The 24,482-nt window shown below is 47.0% G+C and overlaps 1 protein-coding gene across 1 annotated transcript in view; it reads left to right on the forward strand.

Moving 5' to 3' along the window:
- Positions 1-696: 696 nt before the first annotated feature.
- ep300a (EP300 lysine acetyltransferase a) overlaps positions 697-24,482 on the forward strand; it is a gene marked incomplete at its 5' end in the record, with an annotated part of 29,632 nt that continues 5,846 nt past the window's right edge. Inside the window, 29 exons of the mRNA XM_080541981.1 lie at positions 697-790; positions 3,417-4,054; positions 4,936-5,112; positions 5,402-5,720; positions 6,019-6,132; positions 6,431-6,670; positions 7,201-7,306; positions 7,444-7,569; positions 7,970-8,087; positions 8,330-8,510; positions 13,581-13,658; positions 13,922-14,007; positions 15,623-15,775; positions 16,134-16,598; positions 16,834-17,251; positions 18,107-18,225; positions 18,514-18,753; positions 19,696-19,784; positions 20,691-20,771; positions 21,382-21,438; positions 21,548-21,625; positions 21,746-21,813; positions 21,961-22,111; positions 22,253-22,399; positions 22,536-22,649; positions 23,167-23,332; positions 23,416-23,583; positions 23,862-24,026; positions 24,242-24,482. The exon at positions 24,242-24,482 is cut by the window's right edge and continues 41 nt beyond it. Coding sequence (XP_080398107.1) covers positions 697-790; positions 3,417-4,054; positions 4,936-5,112; positions 5,402-5,720; positions 6,019-6,132; positions 6,431-6,670; positions 7,201-7,306; positions 7,444-7,569; positions 7,970-8,087; positions 8,330-8,510; positions 13,581-13,658; positions 13,922-14,007; positions 15,623-15,775; positions 16,134-16,598; positions 16,834-17,251; positions 18,107-18,225; positions 18,514-18,753; positions 19,696-19,784; positions 20,691-20,771; positions 21,382-21,438; positions 21,548-21,625; positions 21,746-21,813; positions 21,961-22,111; positions 22,253-22,399; positions 22,536-22,649; positions 23,167-23,332; positions 23,416-23,583; positions 23,862-24,026; positions 24,242-24,482 — 5,197 coding nt within the window. The remainder of the gene's footprint in view (positions 791-3,416; positions 4,055-4,935; positions 5,113-5,401; positions 5,721-6,018; positions 6,133-6,430; positions 6,671-7,200; positions 7,307-7,443; positions 7,570-7,969; positions 8,088-8,329; positions 8,511-13,580; positions 13,659-13,921; positions 14,008-15,622; positions 15,776-16,133; positions 16,599-16,833; positions 17,252-18,106; positions 18,226-18,513; positions 18,754-19,695; positions 19,785-20,690; positions 20,772-21,381; positions 21,439-21,547; positions 21,626-21,745; positions 21,814-21,960; positions 22,112-22,252; positions 22,400-22,535; positions 22,650-23,166; positions 23,333-23,415; positions 23,584-23,861; positions 24,027-24,241) is intronic.

Here is a 24,482-nt window from a genome sequence, read left to right on the forward strand (position 1 = left end):
AGCAAAGATAAGAGTAGGCCTAATATTTTAATTTGCATAAGCCCACTAGCAAATACATGTTCCTCATGCCCACTTTGATCTTGTTTGTCTACTGCACCCGATTTCAACACACTTTCTTAACATTATTAGCAAGCAAATAGGACTGCATGATTGCAGGCATTTTTTCTATCCACAAATAAGTTGGGAAGCTAGCTGCGCTGAGTGTTTTGTGCGTGCTGTATTATTTGCATCACCCTCTTCGCCCTGCGACCACACCACATCCAAAATAAGCCCTTTACTGCCTGACATTTCTGTTCACTTTACTCCGCTAAGGGTGGCTGAAATGACGGGACTAATCATGGAAGATAAACCTTGGGACAATTTCCTCGCATCAGAAGAGGCTATTTGATCTAGACGGGAGCCGCTACGTGTGTCTCCCTCTCTCTCCTCTCGCCGACCCCCCTCCTCCGCTGCGAGCAGAAATTTATAAAGAACAAAAAATCCGACTAGGGAGGGGGGTTGATACGCCGAAGCTGAAATCGAGAGGCGAACCCAGGAAAGAGGAGTATTCTGTACACGGGACTTTCCCCCTCTTCGTCCCCCAAAAAGGAGGGGGAAAAGTCACAATTGTGGAAAGGAAAAGGAAAACAAGGTTTTAAAGACGTGAGAGCGTCTGCCGCTTGTGGATAGCCGCATATATTTTTAATTCGAAAAAATATGGCCGAGAACGTTCTGGACTCTGGCCCGCCTTCAGCCAAGAGGCCTAAACTCTCCTCTCCGGCTCTCTCCGTCTCTGCCAGCGATGGGAACGGTAAATTAATCTGTTTAAATTTGTGACGATATTATTTTTTAAATATTTTATATTGTTGTTGTTTTCAACAGTTTATGTTTCACTCGTAAGGGGAAAAGGGACGTATGATTTGCTCTTATGTTTTTGTCGTAGCTAGCGAGTGTGTGTCGGACTTGCACAGCGGAGCTAACGCTGCTAGTCGCGTTCAGAACCGTGGAGGCTGCTAGCTAACCCTGCTAGCTCTGTTAGCTTAGCTATGCGGGGCTGGGGTTGGGACCTGACTAATCCCTGAGACGAAAACGCTGAATGGAACGTCGGTTCAGTGTTACGAATACCCCCTCGTAATCAAGTGTGGAAAAATGTGAACTGCAGAAATAATATTAATTCAGAAGGCTCCTATAGACAGGAACATTATTTACGTACGGTAAACCATCATTTTGCATGTGTTAAAAAATCGTTCTGTGTAAGCTGGAACGTTTCATTCCTTTCCAGCAATTGGACTGATCCTTCCTTGGGACATAGTAGCTAGCTAACACAAAAACCATCAGCATGTAAGAAGCCCAAATCATGTTCAATCCCTGAAACTCCAACAGTACCAGTACTCGTATATCTAGCTAACAAGTTCATTTAACGACAACCTACTTTGTTAGATAAGCTAGTTTAAAATAACAGGGCTAGGTAGCTAATATTGGCCAGCTAACTTTCTAAAGAGAGTTGTGACAAAGCTTTCATCGCCATTCAATGCTAGCCCCAATGCCGCAAATTAGCGAACTAGCTCACCAACAAACCGCGGAACTTGTTTGACAATTCATCCAAATATAATATAGAGTTAGCTCGCTAAATAGTCTTCAGTCGATTGAAAATCGTGAACTTTTGTTCACTATGGTTCACTATGGTTGTTGGGCTAACTTGTCCAGTGTGTTGGCTAAGGAGCTGGTTAACGTAGCTTCTCTCTGGTGTCTAAGTTAGCTCGCTAATTACATATCGTAGGCCCAGGGAGAACTGACTGATTGTTATGCTCAAATTGCCATTGTTAGTTTTCCAGTGGGGAGTGTGTGGCAAGATGAAGGATTTCTGCAGAAAATAGAAGCAGATTAAGTTCATGTAAGCCGCCCGAAGTAATGTGGCAACAATATGTCTTGTTCTGAATAAATGTATTTCAAAGGCCCACTGCACTTGATATGAGTAGTTGAGGGAGATGGGAGATGTGTGGACTTCGGTCATTTTTGTTATTGCACATTGCCTCCATTGTGCATCTCTGAGGGGCTGAAGCCAGACAGTCAATGGGCATAACATGAGAATATGTGAAGTTTCCAGGTAATGACAGAAAAGAAAATGGACCAGTGGACCAGTGTGTCTGTGTGCTCCACCGCTGACATGTTTAGCTTTCTTCGCCTTGTTTTTTTAGTGTCCTGCTCAGATCCTAGTACAAGCTGTCCTGTAATAAATCCTCTACAATTTGGGGGTAAAATCGGGTTGAAAGTGGGCCTTACTCTATCAAAGAATGCAGCGTGTTTTAACTCTTAACAGTGAATGTTAAATAAGAAGGTATGTTGCTAAAGCATTCATCAGTGTGGTGAATGCAACATCTATGGGAAGATAGCATATTGATATTGATATCCAAATTCAGTGCTTGCCTGAATGCAATGTGAAGTCTACTTACTTACATAATTTTAACTCTAAATTGCAGCCCATGTCATTATTAAATTGAGGGCTCGATCTACTAAATTGCTTGCAATCACTGTTGTACATGACTGACAGATCCCTGTTTGATGCTTGATGCCTGTTCTTGCATCTGGAGGCTCAGTTGCATTTTTATTTCTTACTGGTTAGAAGACATTTCCACATACAAGAGGTATATAACGTCAATGATAGGGTCTTGAAATTGTTGTCAATAATATAGCTTGTGGATTTATTCAGCTGCAGATATACAGTCAGAATAGGACTTTCTTGTTTCTGTGGCTCGAAAAAATAATTAGGTCTCTTTTATCTGCATCTTATCTTTGAAATAGAGAGGTAGCCTATTCCCCCAGATGTTGCCAGGTGTGCTGATTGTGTCCCTTGATATGGAGCACTGCTCTCAGAAGGTCTTTATTAACCTAGCTCTCTGTGTGCTGTTAACACAGTACAGCGGCCTATCCGTCACCCTGTGTGTACTCGCTGTGTGTAAACCTGTCTCTGGACCGTGTTAAATCACCCCTGAAGTTCTGTCAGGGAGTCCGGATGGCAGATGTGTGCACCTTCTGTGTGTGTGTGTGTGTGTGTGTGTGTGTGTGTGTGTGTGTGTGTGTTTCACTACTTTGTATGTGTACAAGTTACAACCCCTTTATTTAAATGTGTTAGCCTACATAAGATGAGGAAAACTGTCATTGAGCATCCATTTTTGTGTTTGTATACAAAATGTTTTTTTTATGTAGTGATTGAGATGCCATTAGCTTGAGATGTCAATGTGCAGATTTGTTGTTGTTGTTGCTAATTGCAAGAAGCCTCCATTGAACAACTGTCACACAACAAAAGCCTTTAGCCTCAGTCATTTACTATCATGTAAACATTGCACCCAGTCCTAACTGCCATCCTCTTTATTTCTTCATCCTCAATCCCCCTCTCCTTCTCGTTTTCTGCCCGTCAACTCGTCTTACCTGCACAGATTTCGGCTCGCTGTTCGACCTGGAGCACGATCTCCCCGATGAGCTCATCAACTCCTCCGAGCTGGGCCTGGTCAACGGAGGGGACCTCAGCCAGCTGCACACCAGCTTGGGCGGAGGAGGGGGTCTCGGACCAGGAGGAGGATTGGGGCTCGGTCTGGGCCCCGGAGGAGGAGGCGGCCAGGATGCCGTGGCCAAGCACAAGCAACTGTCCGAGCTCCTACGGTCGGGGGCTCCACCGGCCTCTCAGCAAGGCCAGGGCGCCATGGGCAGCCCGGGAGGGGCCGCTATGGGCCACATGGGGAACATGAAGGCGTCCCCGGGACCCCAGGGGATCGGGCAGCAGCAGCAGCATCTCTCTCCCCAGCAACAGGCCAGCATGATGCAGCAGCAGCAGAGTGCAGCAGCAGGGATGGTCGGCGGCATGAACAGGGGCATGATGGGAGCCCAGAAGGGCAACGGACAGCAGCCGCAAGGCATGCTGGGAGGGCAGGTGATGAACGGCTCTCCCAGGATGGGATTCTCCAACCAGGGGATGGGAGGGAACAGTAACCTGTTGGCAGAGACCCTGCAACAGCAGCAGCAGGGGGCCGGGGGACAGGCTGGGCTAAGAGTACAACAACCTGGAGCACTGAACAAGGTAAGGATATGCTGATTGAAATCTGGGTACGGTCTGGAGGCTGTTTTAGGGGAGGAGGGAGAGATATAGCAAAGGGTAGGAGGGAGAGTAGAATGGAGGCAGAGAGAGGGGGGGTGGGGGTGGGGGTGCAGATTATGAAAAAAATCATTAAACCCCCAGTCCAGGGAGAGGACTTAAGAGTAGGTTTACACACCCTCCCATCAAGGGAACCCCTTGATTAACCACATCACAGGGGTCTCTTATTCTGAGATGTCAACATTGAATCGGGAACAGTGATGTAATTGGGTTGTCAATTTCACGCCGTCTTTAATGATTTAATTGAACTGAACGATACCTGCTTAATTGATGAGAAATGAAGTAGATTGTCTCTCTAGAAGTAGGTGATTTAATTGCTCTCTTAATTGAGGGGAGGGGGACGTTGAGTGGTAAAAACCAGTGTGATTTAATGCTCTCCTGGAAAATCGTTTTCTGTTAGCTTTGATGCTATTATTCATGTTGCAGAGCAATACCCTGGGGTCCTCCTCATTTAACAGAGCTACTCTCTGAAACACAATCAAAGACTTGATTTGAACACTAGCACGTGCACACATTTCTTATCGATAGGGGAGCATGCTAAATTGATGTGGTAATTACAGTCTTTTTCTATGAACCTAAATGTTAACTACAATGATTGTGCCTCTTAGAACATATGACTTAAATTAATTCTTGTCGACAATCGTTAAAATTTTGCAATCAGTTTTGACCACAAGAAACCATGTATTCTTGTCATACTTTTGCCTTACCATTAAATCTGCTCATATCCATCTCCTTCACTCTCTTGCTCTCCTCTTTTCCTTTTCCTCTTTCCCATCTCTTTAACCTCCCTGACCTCTTGTTTCCAGATGGGTATGATGGGTAACCCGGGCCCCTATGGAGGTCCCTATGGTGCGTCGGCAGGCCAGGGTCTGGGGGGAGCAGGGCTGGGCCCACAACTCCAGAACAAAGCCTCCATGCCCAACAGCATGGCCCAGTTCAACATGGACAAGAAGAACCAGCCCATGCAGGGCATGGCCGCCATGGTAGGGCAGTCCGCCTCCCACCTGTCTTGAGTTGTTTTGTGTGAGAGGTTTTGTGTGAGAGGTTATCACTTAAATTGTATGTATGTGTGTGTAAAGGCGACTTTTGTAAAATAGAACTCCGTTACTGCAATTATGACTGAACGCAGCATCTCTGTGCGTTTGTGAGTGTGAGTGAGTGGTGAGATTTCATTTTATCTATGGAAAGCTATTCTTTAGTAACCCGTTTCCAACGGATTTATCACGGTACTGGTTCTAATGTAACTTAACCCCCTCCTCTCCCTGTGCCCAGGCTTCTCAGCAGTCTCCTGCAGGCGTAGGTGGTGGTGCCGGGGCTGGGGTCGCTGCAGGCATGGTCTCCAACGCCCAGGGAGGACTCGGTCCCGCTGTGTCTGCGGCGGCGGCGGCCGCAGCCGGAGCGCCCCCTACGGCGGACCCTGAGAAGCGCAAGCTGATCCAGCAGCAGCTCGTTCTCCTGCTCCACGCACACAAGTGCCAGCGGCGGGAGCAGGCCAACGGGGAGGTGCGCCAGTGCAACCTGCCCCACTGCCGCACCATGAAGAACGTCCTCAACCACATGACCCACTGCCAGGCCGGCAAGTCCTGCCAGGGTGAGTGCATCGACCCTTGGTAGACCATGCAAAATGGTTCCCACGCTCTAACAAAAACCAGAACCATGCTATGAATCAACATCTTATTAAGGTCCAGCAGGTACTCATCGCATCTTTTTTTCCTTCCTTCTGCTGTTTGTTCTGTATGTCTCTCCTTCCTCTACCTCTCCTCTTCCCAATTTCCATTCTTTCCCTTATTTGCCTCCTCCTCCTCCTCCTCCTCTTCTCTCTCTCTCTCTCTCTCTCTCTCTCTCTCTCTCTCTCTCTCTCTCTCTCTCTCTCTCTCTCTCCTCTTCAGTGGCTCATTGTGCCTCGTCCAGACAGATCATCTCCCACTGGAAGAACTGCACGCGGCATGACTGCCCCGTCTGCCTGCCGCTGAAGAACGCCGGGGACAAGAGGAACCAGCAGTGTGAGTGTCTGTATCTGACCATCAAACACTACCTCTCTACCCCTCCCTCAGTGCATTAGCCCTCTTTTCAACATTGTTTATCTGCTCAGGATTAAGAGTTAGGATTAATAGCAGCCTTTTGTAAGTAGAAAATCTGCACATGATTTTTGTAGGGGATGCATAGTTTGTTGTATGAATATACTGTTACCCCGTCCATGGAATATACTTGTGCCAGATCAAGATGTGTGATTTTTGAACACTGAGAAATCTAGGAGACAGAAGTATCAACGCCATCTCCTCCCCCTCTCTGTCCCTGCAGCACTACTGGGAAGTGCTGGCGTGGGTCTGGGGAGCTCCCTGGGGTCTGTACCCGGAGGCCAGCCCAGCGCCCCCAACCTCAACCCCCCGAGCCAGATCGACCCCAGCTCCATCGAGAGGGCCTACGCAGCCCTGGGCCTCACCTACCAGGGCACCCAGATCCAGGCCCAGCCCTCTCAGCCTTCACTCCCTAACCAGGGCCTTCAGGGCCAGCCAGGCATGAGGCCCCTTAACGCCATGGGTAAGTTGCGTTAAGCTTAACAATATTCTGTACCGTATATCTTTTCCCAGTCCTGCAACATGTCTTGCCTTTATTGGTCCCCTTAATTGCCATGGTAAGAGGTTAGACTGGGCTGGGATTCGGTACAATGAGGTACAGAATGTGTAGGTGTTGTAATGTAATGATAGCAGAAGAAAAGAGGCAGATTTTATGAGTTTGTTGATGCCATTCTTGGGAATTCTGACAGGATTAAATAATTCATGGACACAGTAGCAGTATGCATATCCCTCTTAGGATTTGAAGCTGTTACCAGTCAATATTCTAATCAAAATGTGACTCTCCTTAACTGAAACACCCTCTGTTGATTTGAGTTATTTGTTTGATGTATCCTCCTGTAAACATATTCACCTCAGCACATGACATTTTTGGTCAAGTTGACCTTTTCTCGAATCATGACAGATAAACATTGCAGGAGTTTTTCTACAGGAGGAGGCAGTGTTGTAGGAGTTGTATTTGTGTGTTAATATTTGCTGTTCCTCTTGCTGTGGCAGGGGGTAACCCTATGGGAGTAAATGGAGGCGTGGGGGTTTCACCGCAGAACCAGCAGGCCAGCCTGCTCCAGGACACCATGCTGCATCTCAACATGAACTCCCAGGGGTGAGTCTGAGCCCCGGGCGCCCCCACTGCTGCTGTCACAGTCTTACCCACCGGCAGACGAGATGGAAGTTGTACAATAGCCAGTGCTGTGTTCTCCTGCTTATGACAACTTCCTGTTTCCTCTCTCTCTGTTTCAGCCTGATGAATGATCCCATCAACATGGGCTCCATGCCGACGGCCACCCCGCCCTCCAGCGCAGGCATGAGGAAAACTTGGCACGAGGACATCACGCAGGACCTTCGCAACCACCTGGTGCACAAACTGTGAGTGAGGCACAAACTTGACAGCATCTCAATCAGGGGAGGCTCGTGGTGGGAGGCTCATTGTAATACATGGAATGAGGAATGGTATCAAACATGTGTTCCATTCTTCATTCCATGCATTACAAAGTCAATAGGGCCCAGAAACACTATCTCTTTATGCTGAGATGCATGCCTGTTATGGTTTCTTGTGCAGTATATGGTACAGTTGATGAAATGAGGGAGAGCCTCTGATTTAAATGCCTCCAAACTGTGAATAAATTGAACATGCCAAACACACTGACCACATCCACCACATCTTAACGCCTCCCCACTCCTACAGCGCAGAACTAGCGAGCTCTGCCAATCTTATGAAATGCCAGTTGTGCAACTGCCCCCATTGTCTCTCTCTCTGTATGTGTAGTGTGCAAGCCATCTTCCCCACCCCGGACCCGGCGGCGCTGAAGGACCGGCGGATGGAGAACCTGGTGGCGTACGCGAGGAAAGTAGAGGGAGACATGTACGAGTCTGCCAACAGCAGGGTAAGGAGATGATGTCCCTGAAACAAGCTTTCCATTCCCCCTCTAGAAAGTACAACAGAATTAACGTGACTATAGAATTGAATATGAATGCTAATATAATTATCACTCGTATTTAATTTATATGAATTGGTCACCTTTTTTTTTTTCTTCTTCCCCTTCCTCCCCCTTTCTCACTCCATTCGCTCTCTTCACCCCGCTCTCTCCTCCTGCCCCCTCCCCCTCTCTCCCCCCTCCCCTCTCAGGCGGAGTACTACCACCTCCTGGCAGAAAAGATCTATAAGATACAGAAGGAGCTGGAGGAGAAGAGGCGGACGCGGTTGCAGAAGCAGGGTATGTCACCCACTCAGCCTGGCATCATGCCTCCCACAGGCCTCCAACAGGGAGCCCTGGGCACGGGCCAGGCTCTCACTGCACTGCCACCTTGTGAGTGGACAGGACACAAAAGCCCCTTTCACACCTTTCCCTGTCAATTACATGGAACCCCGACCCGGGTCCGCCAGTGATTTTCACCGTTCACACATGAGCTAAATGCCGTAAGATTACCGCCGGGTTGCGTCTTTTCACACATGTCCCGGGTTTGCACAAGCTACTTAAATCACGCATTCAACTGGATGCAGAACTGGGAGGTAGTAGATGTGAATTCGAATGAGACAGGCTCGTGAAACTGCCATATACCATATATCTGCCTTATATCTTAATTATATGTATTTATCATCATATTTTTCACATTAATTTAACAGCGAGTCAACTCGTATTATGCTTACCATCACCAAGTTCGCTCACCAACTAAAACACTTGATTACCGTTGATATAAACATACTATACTAGTCCAAAAGTCAATTAGACATATTGCTACAATAAACAGACGGAACAGCGCCGCACACACTGTATTGTTGGCCTGAGTAAGCTAGGGGTGCAACGGTTCTCGTTTTTTTTACGGACGGTACGGTTTGCGTTCCACGGCTCAATTCACTAGTGAACCGTGACGGTTTTCGGTTTATGCTGCGATTTGGCCGCGTTCGTAAATTAGCTCTGAGAGCGCCGGAGCGTCCACGTGAATGCATCGAACGCAACAGTTAGAGGATGCCCCGGATTCCTACAAGTCTGCGGTGTGGGGTCATTTCGCTTTTCCCGTTGAATACGACAATAAGGGGGAAAAAACAGTGGACAGAAACATTACTGTCTGCAAGCTCTGCTTAAAGCGTGTGCCATGCTAATGGATGCACCTCTAACATGAACCAGCATATTCGCCGCTACCACTCAACGATAACACTGACTGGGAGCAGGAAAGCCAGTCAGGTAGCGTCAGTGAGCAGACAGCAGTCTCTCTCTGATGCGTTCGGACAGACGTACACTACCACTTCAGAGAAACACAAAAAAATAACCAATGCAGTGGGGATGTTCATTGCAAAGGATTTGCAGCCTTTTTCGGTGGTTGGAGATTTGGGTTTTCGAAATCTGATAAAAACTCTCGAGCCCCGTTACAGTGTCCCCTCCCGTACATCATTCAGCACCAAAATAATCCCCGGTATTTACCAAACAACGCGCAGAGGCATTGAAGACGATTTGGCAAAAACACAGAGCTTTGTACTGACTACGGATGGTTGGACCTCCCGGGCAACGGAGAGTTACCTCACTGTCACGGTCCACTACATGTCACCGGATTGGGAGATGAAGAGCGCAGTACTGCAAACTCGTCCACTAAATGAAAGCCATACCAGCGCGCACCTGGCAGAGGAACTAACAAATGCAGTGACTGAGTGGAAATTGGAGAGGCGAAACATAACAATTCCCGTTACAACAGACAACGCAGCAAATATCGTAAATGCGATCCATGAAGCTGGTGGACTGGGGCCACAGATCGGCTGCTTTGCGCACGTCGTAAATCTCGCCGCCAAGAAGGCAGTGGCAATAACCCCGGTGTCCCGCCTCCTGGGTAAGATCAGACATGCAGTCACTTTCTTCCACAAAAGCACCACAGCCCACCATATTCTGACAATTAAACAAGATATGTTAGACTTAGTGTTACTTTTGTAGTGTGAATTTGTTTTCCTCCTGTTTGTATACGGGCTACCAGCTGTCAAGGCTAAAGTGCACTTTTACTTTCGAAAGTGTTTATTTTTTGGGGGACATTTGAAAGTCTTTTTTGTTTATATACATTATATAAACATTATATACATTACATATACATGTGTATGTTAAAGTTCCATATGTATAAGCAAAATAAAGTAAAGTACTGTTTGTAAATAAATAGTAGCATTTGTTTCTGAACCGAACCGTACCGAAAACCGTGACCCAAAATACCGAACTGTACCGAACCGTGGGCCAACTGAACCGTTGCACCCCTAGAGTAAGCACATTTGATAAGTAAGCTAGCTAACTATGATTGGAAATTAAGTATTATGTAGTTGTGGAATTATATTTAGTAGTAGCGATATTCAGGGTCTGGGGCAGTTCTTATGCTCTCTGCGATGCAGGCTCTCCCTGCTGACTGCGCGGTGCAGGACAGCTGTGGGAGGAGATGGTGTGGATGCTCCGTAATGCGTCTATCATAAAATGTACTTTTGATAAGTAAGTAAGCTAGCTAAGTAAGTAATCTGGTTAACTATCATTGGAAATTAAGTAGTATCCAGTTGTGGAATTATATTTATCACTACTTTGGCTGATGTGATGTGGGTTAACCAGCCAGCGGAGCAAACCAAAGTACAAAGTGAAAAACTCCTCGCTGTGATTGGTTAACTTGTTCCACGTGAAAATGTCTTGTGTCAGACATACGTAATTCTTCACGTGCCGGACCAGGCAATGTTCAGGCTTGTGTTCACACCTAAGCCTTCTCTCTAAATTCTATGGAATTGTACAAGGTCCTGACTAGGGCCTGGCATTGCCACTGATTTTCCAAAACGATTTGATTCCGATTCACAAGGTCCCGATTCGATTACGATTCGATTATTTAGTTACAATACTAATTTTGCTTGAATATGAAAGAGATTCTCAGAACTAATGCTATAAATAGTTCAAGGAACCCTCTAACATGTTGCATTGTTAAAAATATCAATGTTTACATGAAGAATTAACTCTAAAACATGAAGGTACTTTTTATTGGAACATAAATGAACATGACCAGCATTGACCAACACATGTTGTGCAAAATCTACTACAAAAAGTGCTTTCTTTACTGCAGCCAGTATAAATAAAGGGACTACAAACATAGCCTACCTGTAAACAAGACATCACATATCCCTCAGGAAAACATATCATTTGCTGTAGTTTGATTGTCTCAAATAGCTTATTTGCATTAGAAATTAAAATGTGCAAAACGCAAACGAAAATAGTGCAATAGATGACGGTATTTTGGGGAACAAAAAAAACTCTAGACATTGTAAACCATAAAGTCCATGAAACTAAAGCCCTTCATGATTGCTTGTTAGAGATGGTAAGATTTTTCTGCAAGAAAGGGAGCTGATCTCCATGTTGCGGAGTGAGGCAGCTTCTCTGTGCAGTAACGATATCGCCAGTGGTTGAGAAAACTCTGACACTGGTCCCGGGGACACAGATGTTTTTATGTAAGCTGTGCAACGTGGAGGTGAAATATTGTGGAAATACCACACTCTACGAAACCACTTACTGAGACATCACCCAGACGTGACATGCAAAAGCGGATCCGAAACAAGCCTCGCTGGAGAAGATGCTTGTTTGCAAGTTACAGTCTAATTCTCAGCGTGCCCAAGAAATTACAGAGGCTGTCGCAAGTATGCAAGGATATACCTCCGTACAGCGTTGTTGATAATGCTGGCTTTCGAAGCCTTGTCAAATTGAGTGAAGCAGCCACCGCCATGCATTTAGATTCAACCACGTTGAGAGATCTCGTTGTGCGAGATCCGACCAATCCTTGCATAAAAGATCGATCTCGGGATTTCACAACAGCGGCTCTACATCCTGAGAGTCCTCAGGAAGGAACACATCAAGCAGGAGATAATGGTGGCCTACTACCGCGGCGCAGTGGAGAGCATCCTCACCTACGGCATCTGCAACTGGTTCTCCAGCTGCACAACCGCGGAGAGAAATGCGCTACAGAGAGTCGTGAGAACAGCCCAGAAGATCACCGGTGCCCCCCCTCCCCTCTCTGGAAGAGCTGTACAACACACGCTGTCTCAGGAAGGCCTCCAAGATCTCCAGAGACCCAACCCACCCTGGGTACGAACACTTTACCCGGCTGCCCTCGAAAAGGCGGTACAGGACCATGGCCGCAAGGACAAACAGACTGAAGAACAGCTTCTACCCCAGGGCCATCCAGGCCCTGAACACAGCAAAGACCTAGGTTCTGGGCCCTGGACAGTCTGGACGGATTGATGGCAGCTGCTGGACTGAAAAAATCAGGTGTAGTGCTGAGGCACAAATATGTACATTTCTAGCCTGCAAACTGCGACACTTCAAATGAATGAAAAGTTCGATTTTGGTCTCATCAGACCAGAGAATTTTATTTCTCAGAGTCTGGGAGTCCTTCAGGTGTTTTTTGGCAAACTCGATGCGGGCTTTCATGTGTTTTGCACTGAGGAGAGGCTTCCGTCGGGCCACTCTGCCATAAAGCCCCGACTGGTGGAGGGCTGCAGTGATGGTTGTCTTTCTAGAACATCTCCCTGCTGCATCTCTGGAGCTCAGCCAGAGCGATCTTTGGGTTCTTCTTTACCTCTCTCACCAAGGCTCTTCTCCCCCGGATGCTCAGTTTGGCCGGACGGCCAGTTCGAGGAAGAGTCCTGGTCAGCCCAAACTTCTTCCATTTAAGGATTATGGAGGCCACTGTGCTTTTAGGAATCTTAAGTGTAACAGAATTTTTTGTTGTAGCCTTGGCCAGATCTGTGCCTTGCCACAATTCTGTCTCTCAGCTCTTCAGTCAGTTCCTTCGACATCATGATTCTCATTTGCTCTGACTTTACACTGTGAGCTGTAAGGTCTTATATTGACAGGTGTGTGCTTTTCCTAATCAAGTCCAATCAATATATATAAGCACAGCTGGACTCCAATGAAGGTGTAGGCCCATCTCAAGGATGATCAGAAGAATTGGACAGCACCTGAGTTAAATATACAAGTGTCACAGCAAAGGGTCTGAATACTTATGGCCATGTGATATTTCAGTGTTTATTTTGTAATAAATCTGCAAACATTTCTACAAGTCTGTGTTTTTCTGACAATATTGGGTGCTGTGTGTGCATGAACGAGGAAAAAAATTAAAATAATTGATTTTAGCAAATGGCTGCATTATGACAGAGTGAAAAATGTAAGGGGGTCTGAATACTTTCCGAACCCACTGTACATACTGTACACTGAGGCGCAGACCCAAGATCATATGGACAATATACATTGGGAAGCTAATGTGCTATGCATACACTCACTCACACACACGCACACATGCACAAAGCATGCGCACTCTCAATGGCTTCATAACATCCTTTCTCTCTCTCTTTTTCCCCCTTTTCTTTACCTCTTCCTCTACAGACGGTCCTCTCCCTGACCCATCTATGGTGCGGCCCCCTGCTCCCAACCAGATGGTGAATAGGATGCAGAACCCGCCAGGTAAGTTCAAGAGAAGGTATTACTACCTATATTGGGCTACTCTTATTACTACCTATATCGGGCTATTCTTAATTGAATCCTAACCTTTATGGAGGTTACTTAGAAGAGGCTTGTTTTGGAACTGTAAATAGATTTTAACTAAAATAAACAGAAATAATTGTAATCCTCTGCAGGGACTATGTTTGATGAGGGCATGAAAGTTTCTTTATTTCTGTATGTGGAGAGTATGATCTGGTTGCATCATCATGGCTTTGTGTTTGCAGGGATGAACCAGTTCAACCAGATGGGGATGCAGTCTATGGGCCAGAGGTCCACCCCTCCCCTCCCTCTTGGTGCCCCCGGCAACCAGGTCAGTGATGCCCATCCAGTTGTTTGAGGGGAAGCCACTTTTTATTAGAATGATAGAATGGGACCCAAACACTGAAATAAATCGTACAGTGAAATATCTTGCTTACAACTTTATTGTAGTAACGCAACAGCCCTTCAATCCCACATCTTTTTTAGTTAGTAGAGTCAATGCTCTGATGCTACCACCAGTTTGTGGTCCGGTAGGAGATCTTGTTGACAGAAACGTTTAAATGAAATTCAGTTGACACCAGAGGGCTATGCTATTACTAATATCACCAGTGTTTCCCCTAACGGAACCACCCGCCCCCCCAAGAAAGAGGAATTATTACGGACATAAACACCAAACATCTGACAAGCTAAAATATCCGCGTTTTTTAAACGCACCCAACCCGAATCTGGCAAGTGGCAAGCCCATAGGCTCCTTGGTAACATTAGTCCGCCAGTAGTCTCGCATAGCCAGACCTATCTCTCCACACTTCGGTTCGCGCTATGCCGCGCTGGAGAATAATACAACATTGTGCGCGCGACGCGAGAGAGTTTTTGCCGGGTGAGATGTCTTCAGATAGAAAGTAAGCAAGTTGAAACGTTAGCAAATATACTTGCTGAGTGTTCTGACAGAGAAAGTTGGTTAAAATTGGTCGTTATTATTGTGACTAGAAAGTGTCTGACTGACACTTGACAATGACTATAATTCCATTGTGTAAATAGTGTCAAAGAACTAGCAAGCTAGCTAGCTAGCTCAGAGGTGATTAGATGAGCTAGTCTGCTGCACACATGCCAGCTAAAGAGCTAACTGGAGGCACGTTATTATTTTACTTACCGGTAAGTTAAATTAGATATACAATCTTTCTTATTCTGCTAGAATTGGGCTTCATGGTAATACCATAGTGGCATATTTACAGTACATGGACAGTGGATTGAAGCATTTGAAATGTCTGTTTTTTATAGTATAGTTGGACATGTTTTTTTTTCCAGGTGAGAGAGTAATGTCAAAATGACATTATCTGACTGCATTGCCCACAGCAATCCAAAATTCAATTATAATTATGTTATAAATTGATATGGATCAATTTATACCTCTTATTAGATTATAAATACTCTGGTTGTTATGTTTGCCTTTTGGTTGACAGCAAAATAGGGAGAGAGGAGGATAGAGTGGGAGAGGAGGAGAGAGAGCAGGATAGTGTCAGCACACCAGAGAGAGACAACAAGAACCAGGTGAGAAAGTGGACAGGTAGTCAAGACCACATAAGTAAGTAGCCTTGAGAACCGATGGTTCTCGAGCCTAATGGCCCATAGGGAAGGAGCCTATCTCCTGTTTCCGTAGCGTGAGGCGGCTTAATGTACAAGTTAGTACACCCCCTGGACATGACGCTGGTATGTATGTTAGGAGCCACCCCTCCTAAATGTCGTTGTTTGGTACCTGTACTATAGCAATGACAATAAAGACCATTCATTCATTCATGTCGCAGGGTCTTACCCCCTGGGAAGGGGGGGTCCATGCCACGGTCCATGCCACCCCCCCAAGGCAGCAAACCTAGGGGAAACACTGATCACTATTAAATATCCAATAGCACTGTTTTAACTCAGACCTGTGTTCTGTCTCGCCTCTCTAGATGGGCATGGGGGGTCCCAGGATGGGCCAGCCCAACGTAGCCCAGCTCCAGAACCAGTACCTGCCGCAGGGCCAGTTCCCAGGCTCAGGCCCAGGACTCGGCACGGGGCAGCCTGGGATGGCACAGCCAGGCACACAGGGAGGCATGGCACAGGTAAGCCAGTTGTGCAAAAGAGAAGGTCTTCTGTCTCGACACTTGAGTCATGCTTGGGTGCAGGGGAAAAGAGGACAGCCTTCAGTTAGTTTATGATGAGAATCTTAATATCCAGTTTTTGTTCCCCCCCTTTTGAGTGGCTGAATGTTTAGTATAGCCATTAGAGTGGATTAACACATCAGAACACACACAACTCTAACTCCGCATGGCCTACAGTTTGTCCTCATAAAGAGGTTTCTTGAACAGATCATGATGTAGTCATACATGATGTATGTAAGGTTATAAATAATGAATGGACTCTAAATGCCTTATCCTTCCTCCTGTCCCCCCCCCCCCCCTCTTCTCTCTGTCCCTGCAGACTCAGATGCCCACTCCCCCCTCCCTCCCTGTCAGCAGTCCGCTAGCCCAGCCTGGCTCAGCAGGAGGGGCCAGTGGTGTCCCCTCTGTGGGGCCCATGGGCCCCCAAAGCGTGGGTGGAGGCCCCTCTTCCACCATGACCCTGTCCACCAACCCACAGCAGCCCAACTCCATCCCCCACCTCCCAGCCATGCGGCAGAGCTCACCCTCTCCTGCTCGGAGCCGCACCCCCACCCCCCACCAAACGCCGCCCAGGCTAGCTGGCTCCCAGACTCCCCAGCCCCACACCCCCAACCCGTCCCAGCTTGGCCCCCCTGGCTCTCAGCAGCAGCAGCTTTCTGGGCCGGGTAGCCAGGGGCCAAGCTCCAACAAGCCAATGCAACAGCTGGGAGCAGGGTCTACCACTCCATCCCACCCTGGTCTTGCCACTCCCAACCCCCATGCGCACCAGCTCCCACGCACTCCGGTGAGTTCCAACGCTACTGAAGCGCTAAAAACATTGACTCCACTTCAATGATCCCCCAATACATGTGTCAGGAAAATAGCATGTTACAGTCAACGGTGTGTTATCAATTATTCAGGAATTACCTCTCTAACCTCTCTCATCTGATCGCACCCGATTACCCTTCCATTTCCTCATCCCACATGTAAGGGGGAGGGGACTGTTGCATTTATCCCCTGTCCTCTCTCCTTCTACACAGATGTCCCAGAAGGGCTCTTTCCAGCCGGACCAGGCTTTGACCCCGGCATCGGTCAGCAGCGTGGACACATCGTCCCAGAAAGCCCAGTCGGACGCCTCGGCCTCCCTCGACCCCAAGACGGAGGTCAAGCAGCAGGATGACGATGACGACGGGGACATGGGAGGGTGCTCCAAGGGAGGGAAACTGTCCAACATCAAGACGGAGGACAAACCCATTAAAACAGAGTTCAAGAAGGAGGAGTGTTCAGGGGACGGCGGTAAAGGTCTGCCCATGGAGACGTCATCGTCCTCCTCCTCCTCCTCCTCTTCGGGGGTCAAGACTGAAGATCGCAAACCTGAGTTGAAGAAGGAGCCGAAAGACGAGAAGGAGGGGTCAGAGGCCGCCGATGCCCAATCTGGTGCTCAGAGCAAGAAGAAGAGTAAGGCTGCCTGTGTTCCTGTGACTGTGGAGGCAGGCCGCTTATGCACAGGGGCCAGTATTTCAAAACGTTTCATCTAGATCAGAATGATCCAGATCTGCATGAACTGATCCTGGATAGAAAAAAAGTTATGGGCCGGTTTCACAGACAAGGCGTAAGCCTAGTCCCAGACTAAAAAGCATCTTCTTTTTTTTTATAAATTTGTTTTTCAGATTTTATCCCTTTTTCACCCAATTTGGTAGCCAATTGAACCCAACCTAGCATCCAATTATCCCCTGCCTATTGCGTAGGATCCGCCGCACGACCCCGTGGCCGGCAGCCCCAGAGGAGATCGCCAGGCAGACTAGCTGACTGGCTCCTCGAGCCCAGCACCGTTATTCCGGCACCCCGGGGGCGGTGTTGCGCGACGGATCCTTGTCCGGAACTATTCCTATACCGCCCTCGGGAGCGGCCGCTCAATATGCCGCTCCCTGTGTGTGCCTCGGCCATATCCGGATCTGGCGAGCTGGGATTCGATCCTAGTCCCCGGTGGGCAGCTTGCACTAGTGGTTAGTGCTTAGACCGCTACACCACCGCGGGGCACCTAAAAAGCATCTTCAATGGAGATTTTACTGAAAGTGTGATTTAGTCTAGGACTAGGTTTAACCCTTGTCTGTGAAACCGGCCCTACATGGATCATTCTGATCTAGATTAAGTATAGAAATACTGGCCCCAGGTGTCTAAGTGTTGTAGGTTTCAGTCTAGGGCAGGATCTGGAGTGTTTGTTTCTCCATCATCTCTTTTTGTGTGCTAATGTGCCTCCCATGGCAAGTATCTGCAAGGTTGTAATCTGTAATCCTCTCTCCCCTCTGCCAGTCTTTAAGCCCGAAGAGCTGCGGCAGGCCCTGATGCCCACCCTGGAGTCTCTGTATCGCCAGGACCCAGAGTCCTTGCCCTTCAGGCAGCCAGTGGACCCCATGTTATTGGGCATTCCTGTACGTATTCACACGGTTCACCTAGCTACCCCATAAGATTGTCTGCCTCTCTGAAATCTTCAGAGGGATTTTCAACTTAAGTCGTGTCTGGTTCCCTCTTTTGCTCACCGTTTCTATATTGTTGAGAAAGTGGGTGTGTTGCGTGTTTGTGTCTGTCTGTAGCTTGTTCCTTTTCCCTGTTTCCTTCTTGTGGCTGAGCATGGACAACAACATTCTCTCGTACTCCTCTCACCACTGTAACCAATTAACCTGGATCTCTCTCTTTGCCTGCCAATCTCTGAACCACAGGACTACTTTGACATAGTGAAGATCCCCATGGACCTGTCCACCATCAAGCGCAAGCTTGACACGGGCCAGTACCAGGAGCCCTGGCAGTATGTGGATGACATCTGGGTCATGTTCAACAACGCCTGGCTGTACAACCGCAAGACGTCACGCGTCTACAAGTACTGCTCCAAGCTGGCCGAGGTGTTCGAGGCGGAGATCGACCCCGTCATGCAGGGCCTGGGTTACTGTTGTGGGAGGAAGGTGTGTGTGTGCGCGCGTGTGTTTTTGTGTCCGTGTGCCTTTGTTTGTGTCAGTGTGTTTGTGCTCGCCTGTGCGAGTGAGTTTACATGTGGATGTTCATATATTCATATTTTACTCTACTTCCATCTCAATATGGAAAACGGGGCTGAACTATATTAGTTGGAACATGCCACCATATTGAGTGTCATCACTAAATACAGAATATGAACTGGAATATGAACTTGCTGCTATGTTTTGATTTTGGGCATTAATGACTAAGCGGTCCAGTGTGATGACTGCATGACTGGAGTGTCTGCTTTGTAAATGAGACAATGCAGTGTGGACCCCAGGGCTAGGCTTGCAGACGGGCCAGAAGGACTGGCAGCTGCTGTCATTTACTGTGACAATGAGCCTGAAGGGCCATGTGATCCGCTGCTGGCAGATTCCTCTGGCCTAACCAAATTACCTCCATTGGACGCTATGCTGATAACACCTGATTATTTACTGTGGAGAAGTGATGGCTGTAGCACCAGTCTCTGTCATGGGATCGGTACATTCATGTTTGTACTATTTAAATGAAGGATTCATATCCGTTGATTAATAAGTTACATTCTTCAATGATCCCCCATGAGCATAGATCGACTGTCTTATCCTATTAGAACACAATTGAATTGAAAACAAACACTGTATAGCTCAAAACATGGTTATAACTACCATTTTGATCTCATGGATGGTCAGTCCTTGCATCCGCAGCTTAGTCTATGAATTTGGGAGGGGTAACGTATCTCTAGCCCCATCCCGTAGCTTTTTACCAAACAGCATGTTTGAATCCCATATTTGACCCTTTCATGGTTTGTTAGTGGGGTTGAAAGACAGAACAGCTTTTGAAAATCTCTAGAAGTTTTCAAATGATAACTAACTCTCTTTCTCTATTTGCCCCATCTTCCTGTCTTTGTTCTCCAGTTGGAGTTCTCTCCCCAGACTCTGTGCTGCTATGGGAAGCAGCTCTGCACTATACCCCGGGACGCTGCCTACTTCAGCTACCAGAACCGGTAAGGGTGGGAGGAATGGAGGGATGAAAGGAGGGTGGGAGAGACTGAGGGAGGGAGGGAAGAAATTAGTTGAAGACCTGGAGACTTGATTCGTAACGGATTAAAGTCGAATAATCGTTTGATACATTTTCTGTTTCCACGGGAATAAACGCTCTCCCCAACTTCATTTTTTCCATTTTGATATTCATGTGCTTAATGCGTCGACATTTTAATAGTTGGTCCTTTCTTACATGCAAAGTGTGCTATACGCAGAGTCGCAGTCATATAGTTAGTGTGGATGCGGATGCCCACACTGCTGCTTTTTATAATTGTATATCATTACCAATACCTGACATGTTCTTTGCACCCCACATACATGCTTGCAAGTAACAAAGGACCCACTTTAAAATGAGCTGTATGATTGAACAATTGTCTTTTACAATTGTTGTTCATATGTGTTCAGTGTCTGCATTTGTCCCATGCCCCCCCCCCCCTTCCCAGTTGATTCTGCTGCTGCTCTATAGCTGTAAGGTTTTGCTCATCTTGTCCAAACGCTAATATGTGCTTTGCTTCGGCTTTCTGCTCTTTGTTGTCCTGAATGTTGTCTTGTCTCCTCACCATTCAACCCCCCCATCCGCCCTGTCTCTTCCTTTCCCATGTCTTGTCAATGCTTGTGATGTCTGCATTGGCTTGCCTTCGTCTTGACCAATCATGCACCTCAAAAATACCACCCCCCCTCCCCAAACCCTGAATCATGATTGGCTGTTCTGACGACGACCCCGCTCTGCGCTCCTCCTGTGTGCCTGCTTGCCCCTTGGCCTTGCCCCACCCTGCCCTGATTGGTGGCTGCCCTCCTGTGCCCTGTCTGTGATTGGCTGTGCTGTGGGGACGGTGTAGTTCACCAAAATTTGGGCTTGTTGCTGACAGGTACCACTTCTGTGAGAAGTGTTTCAACGAAATCCAGGGCGAGACGGTATCCCTGGGAGATGACCCCTCCCAGCCTCAGACGTGAGTATATCCTCTGCTATCCCTTCCCCTAAACTTATTTTCTTTTATCTTTTATTTCATACTTACACCAGCTTGATGTTCCCTCCATTTATAATTTTTATGAATTGGCCACTTCCATATGTTTTATAATATTCCTTCTTGTACCAGAGCAGGTTTTATTGGACAACTGCGCTAATGCTGTTCCCTTTTACGTTTCTCACCTCTCTAAGACTGTGGTCCACTTTGTCTTCATAATTGTTGCACCATTTTTATGTGGCTGTAAAGTTAGTTTTGGCTGTGAATATTTTTTATAGAAAGAAAGTCTTGCTTGGATATTTGGCAAATTTCACTTGTCTCTAAATTTTACTCATTAAATGTTGGCCAAGAGCCGTGACCCGGAATCAAATGCCTCCACCTTGTGGTCATTTTGAGTTTATAGTGTTGATTCACAGTTGGTTAGACTGTGGTCCATTTAGCTTCCGCTTTTCTTGTAAGATGCCTTTGGGTACCATTTAAAAAATCTTGCGGTGATATTCTTATTAACCATAAACTTAAGATTAGATTCAATGTACATGTTGTTGTTATGGACGCTATTCCTATTGTGTGTTAATTTGACCCTCTCTCGCTTCAGATCCATCAACAAAGATCAGTTTGAGAAGAAGAAGAATGACACACTGGACCCTGAATTGTAAGTCCACTTCAAATGAATGCAGGGAAGTTCTCTAGTAGTGGAGTACAGTGAAAGACTCTTGCAGTGAGTGACACGGCATTCCATTGCTTCTGCTCTTTCTTTGCAGGCTTGTTGAATGTATGGACTGTGGAAGAAAGATGCACCAGATCTGTGTCCTGCACCATGACACCATCTGGCCGTTGGGGTGAGTGTCTTACTGTCTCAGTACAGCTTATTCAGCAGCCATTGTGAAACCGGATATTAATATCATCATCAAACTCTGACTTTTCAACTGACTCATATCATCTCTCTGTTCTCACCTCAGTTTTAACTGTGATGGCTGTTTAAAGAAGGCAAATAAGAATCGGCGAGAGAACAAGTACGCTGCAAAGAGTAAGTCTCTTATTATTATTATTATCATTTTATTATTATCCTCATGTCTCTAGAGGTTCACATTGAACCCAGCTTATGTTAAAGCCATTCCTCCCTGGCTCCTCTCATCTCTTGCTCTCCCCGTCTGTCCTTCCGTCCTCTTTCCAGGGTTGCCTCAGACGAAGCTGGGCAGTTACCTGGAGACGCGGGTGAATGACTTCCTGAAGCGCATGAACAACCCAGAGTCAGGTGACGTCACCATCCGCGTGGTCCACGTCTCTGACAAGGTGGTGGAGGTCAAACCAGGCATGAAGTCCAGGTATGGGGCTCCAGTGAGAAAGCATAGAGCTGGGATCAGGTTACCCTGCCTCAGACCTAACTCTAACTATCAGGAAGGATTAGGATTTTAGCATTGGCTCGCTCACTCATGTCGGTTCATCTGTCTTGTCTGCGTGTCCAGGTTTGTGGACAGTGGAGAGATGTGCGAGTCCTTCCCATACAGAACGAAAGCCCTGTTCGCCTTTGAGGACATCGGAGGAGCGGATGTCTGCTTCTTTGGCATGCATGTGCAAGAGTACGGCTCTGACTGCCCTCCCCCCAATCAAAGGTTCGAAAATGAGTTTGTCACCCTGGGTGTTAGTGACCCAACTTTATTTCAGTGCAGTTCTGGTCAGTTGTGCCACAACTTATTGAATACACTGATCTGACCTTTTCTCCCCCTCTCTCGTACTCCCTCCCACCAGACGAGTGTACATTTCCTACCTGGACAGTGTTCACTTCTTCGAGCCTCGCACTCTGAGGACTGGAGTCTACCATGAGATTCTCATTGGGTACCTGGAGTACGTCAAGAGGCTGGGGTGAGGAAAATTAACAGTGGTCTAAAACAAAACCCTTTTGTCACTTAAAGGGGCACTTCACAATTTTCAACCTCATATTAATTTGTTCTGATTGCTTTCATTGTAGAATCTGTCTTCACATAAGTTTGACACTGGTGTAGAGATAAAGAACGAGGTTGAATATATTTAAATGACCCTTTAAAGACTGCCAGTATGTGTTATGAATTGAGATTTCTTTCCGTCCTCTCCAGTCAACCCTCAGAACTTTTCCACCAACACTTACAAGGCTGTTGTCCCTGAATGTATAAAATAATCGTCAATTCTTAATTTTAGTAAACGCACATTCTACCTAGCCCCTCAAAACACCTGTTGTCGTCCGTCCCCACACACACACACACACACACACACACACACACACACACACACACACACACGCACTCACAAACAACAACCTTATTGGAGGCAAGATTGTTATAAGTGGTCTCCATACCAAGTAAACACACTCACGTGATCGGTCGCGTCTTGGGTGTCTCTTCAGTTATACTACAGGCCACATATGGGCGTGTCCTCCCAGTGAAGGGGATGACTACATCTTCCACTGTCACCCCGTGGACCAGAAGATCCCCAAGCCTAAGAGGCTGCAGGAGTGGTACAAGAAGATGCTGGACAAGGCCGTGGCGGAGCGCATCGTGCATGACTACAAGGTAAGCACGTGGTCATTCATTTGATTGTCTGTGGCCACAAGATGCTTGTGTAGTATTTTGACAGATTGTCGTCTCTTTATCAGGACATCTTCAAGCAGGCGACGGAGGACCGCCTCACCAGTGCCAAGGAGCTGCCCTACTTTGAGGGCGACTTCTGGCCCAATGTGCTGGAGGAGAGCATCAAAGAGCTGGAACAGGAGGAGGAAGAGAGGAAGAGGGAAGAGAACAGCACTACCAACGAAAGTGTAGATGTAAGTGAGGGGAATTTACAGAGGGCTCTCATAAATCACTAGGCTGAAGTGTCTTGATTTGTAATGTGATTTATATATTTAGATATATATATATATATATAATAATAATAATTAAAAAAACTACGTGGGAATTTGATAACATTTTCTTATCTTAAATAATGTTCAGTTGATGTTGGTTGATGGTTGGTTGTCTGTTCAATGCCACTTGTAAAAGGAATACACCTGCAGAATGTAACATCTTGCTGTGCATAAATCACTTGCTCCCCTGCCACATCCAGGCCACAAAGGGTGACAGTAAGAACGCCAAGAAGAAGAACAACAAGAAGACAAGTAAGAATAAGAGCAGCAGTCTGAGCCGAACCAATAAGAAGAAGCCTGGGATGCCCAACGTGTCCAATGACCTCTCACAAAAACTCTACGCCTGCATGGAGAAGCACAAAGAGGTAGGGAAAAGGCAACAACAGCCAGACTTTCCTCCATTTACAATGCCAACTGTGTGAAGGTGGGGGTGTACGGCTCCTGCAAGAGTGCATCCTCTCTCCCAGACTTCTCTTAGACAGATGCTGTGTTATTATTATTGAGTATGCTTTATCTTGTGAAGATGAGCATTATGTTTCCTACACTCATTCCAAAATATATGTTTTCTTTTTCCCAATAGGTGTTTTTTGTAATTCGGTTGATCGCCGCTCCCATGGCCAATACCCTGGGCCCCATCACGGACCCGGACCCCCTGATGGCCTGTGACCTGATGGATGGGCGCGATGCCTTCCTGACACTGGCCCGGGACAAACACCTGGAGTTCTCCTCCCTCAGGAGGTCCCTGTGGAGCTCCATGTGCATGCTGGTGGAGCTGCACAATCAGAGCCAGGACCGCTTCGTCTACACCTGCAACGAGTGCA

The sequence above is a fragment of the Nansenia antarctica genome, assembly GCF_963989245.1.
Source record: "Nansenia antarctica genome assembly, chromosome: 11".
Taxonomy (NCBI): domain Eukaryota; kingdom Metazoa; phylum Chordata; class Actinopteri; order Argentiniformes; family Microstomatidae; genus Nansenia; species Nansenia antarctica.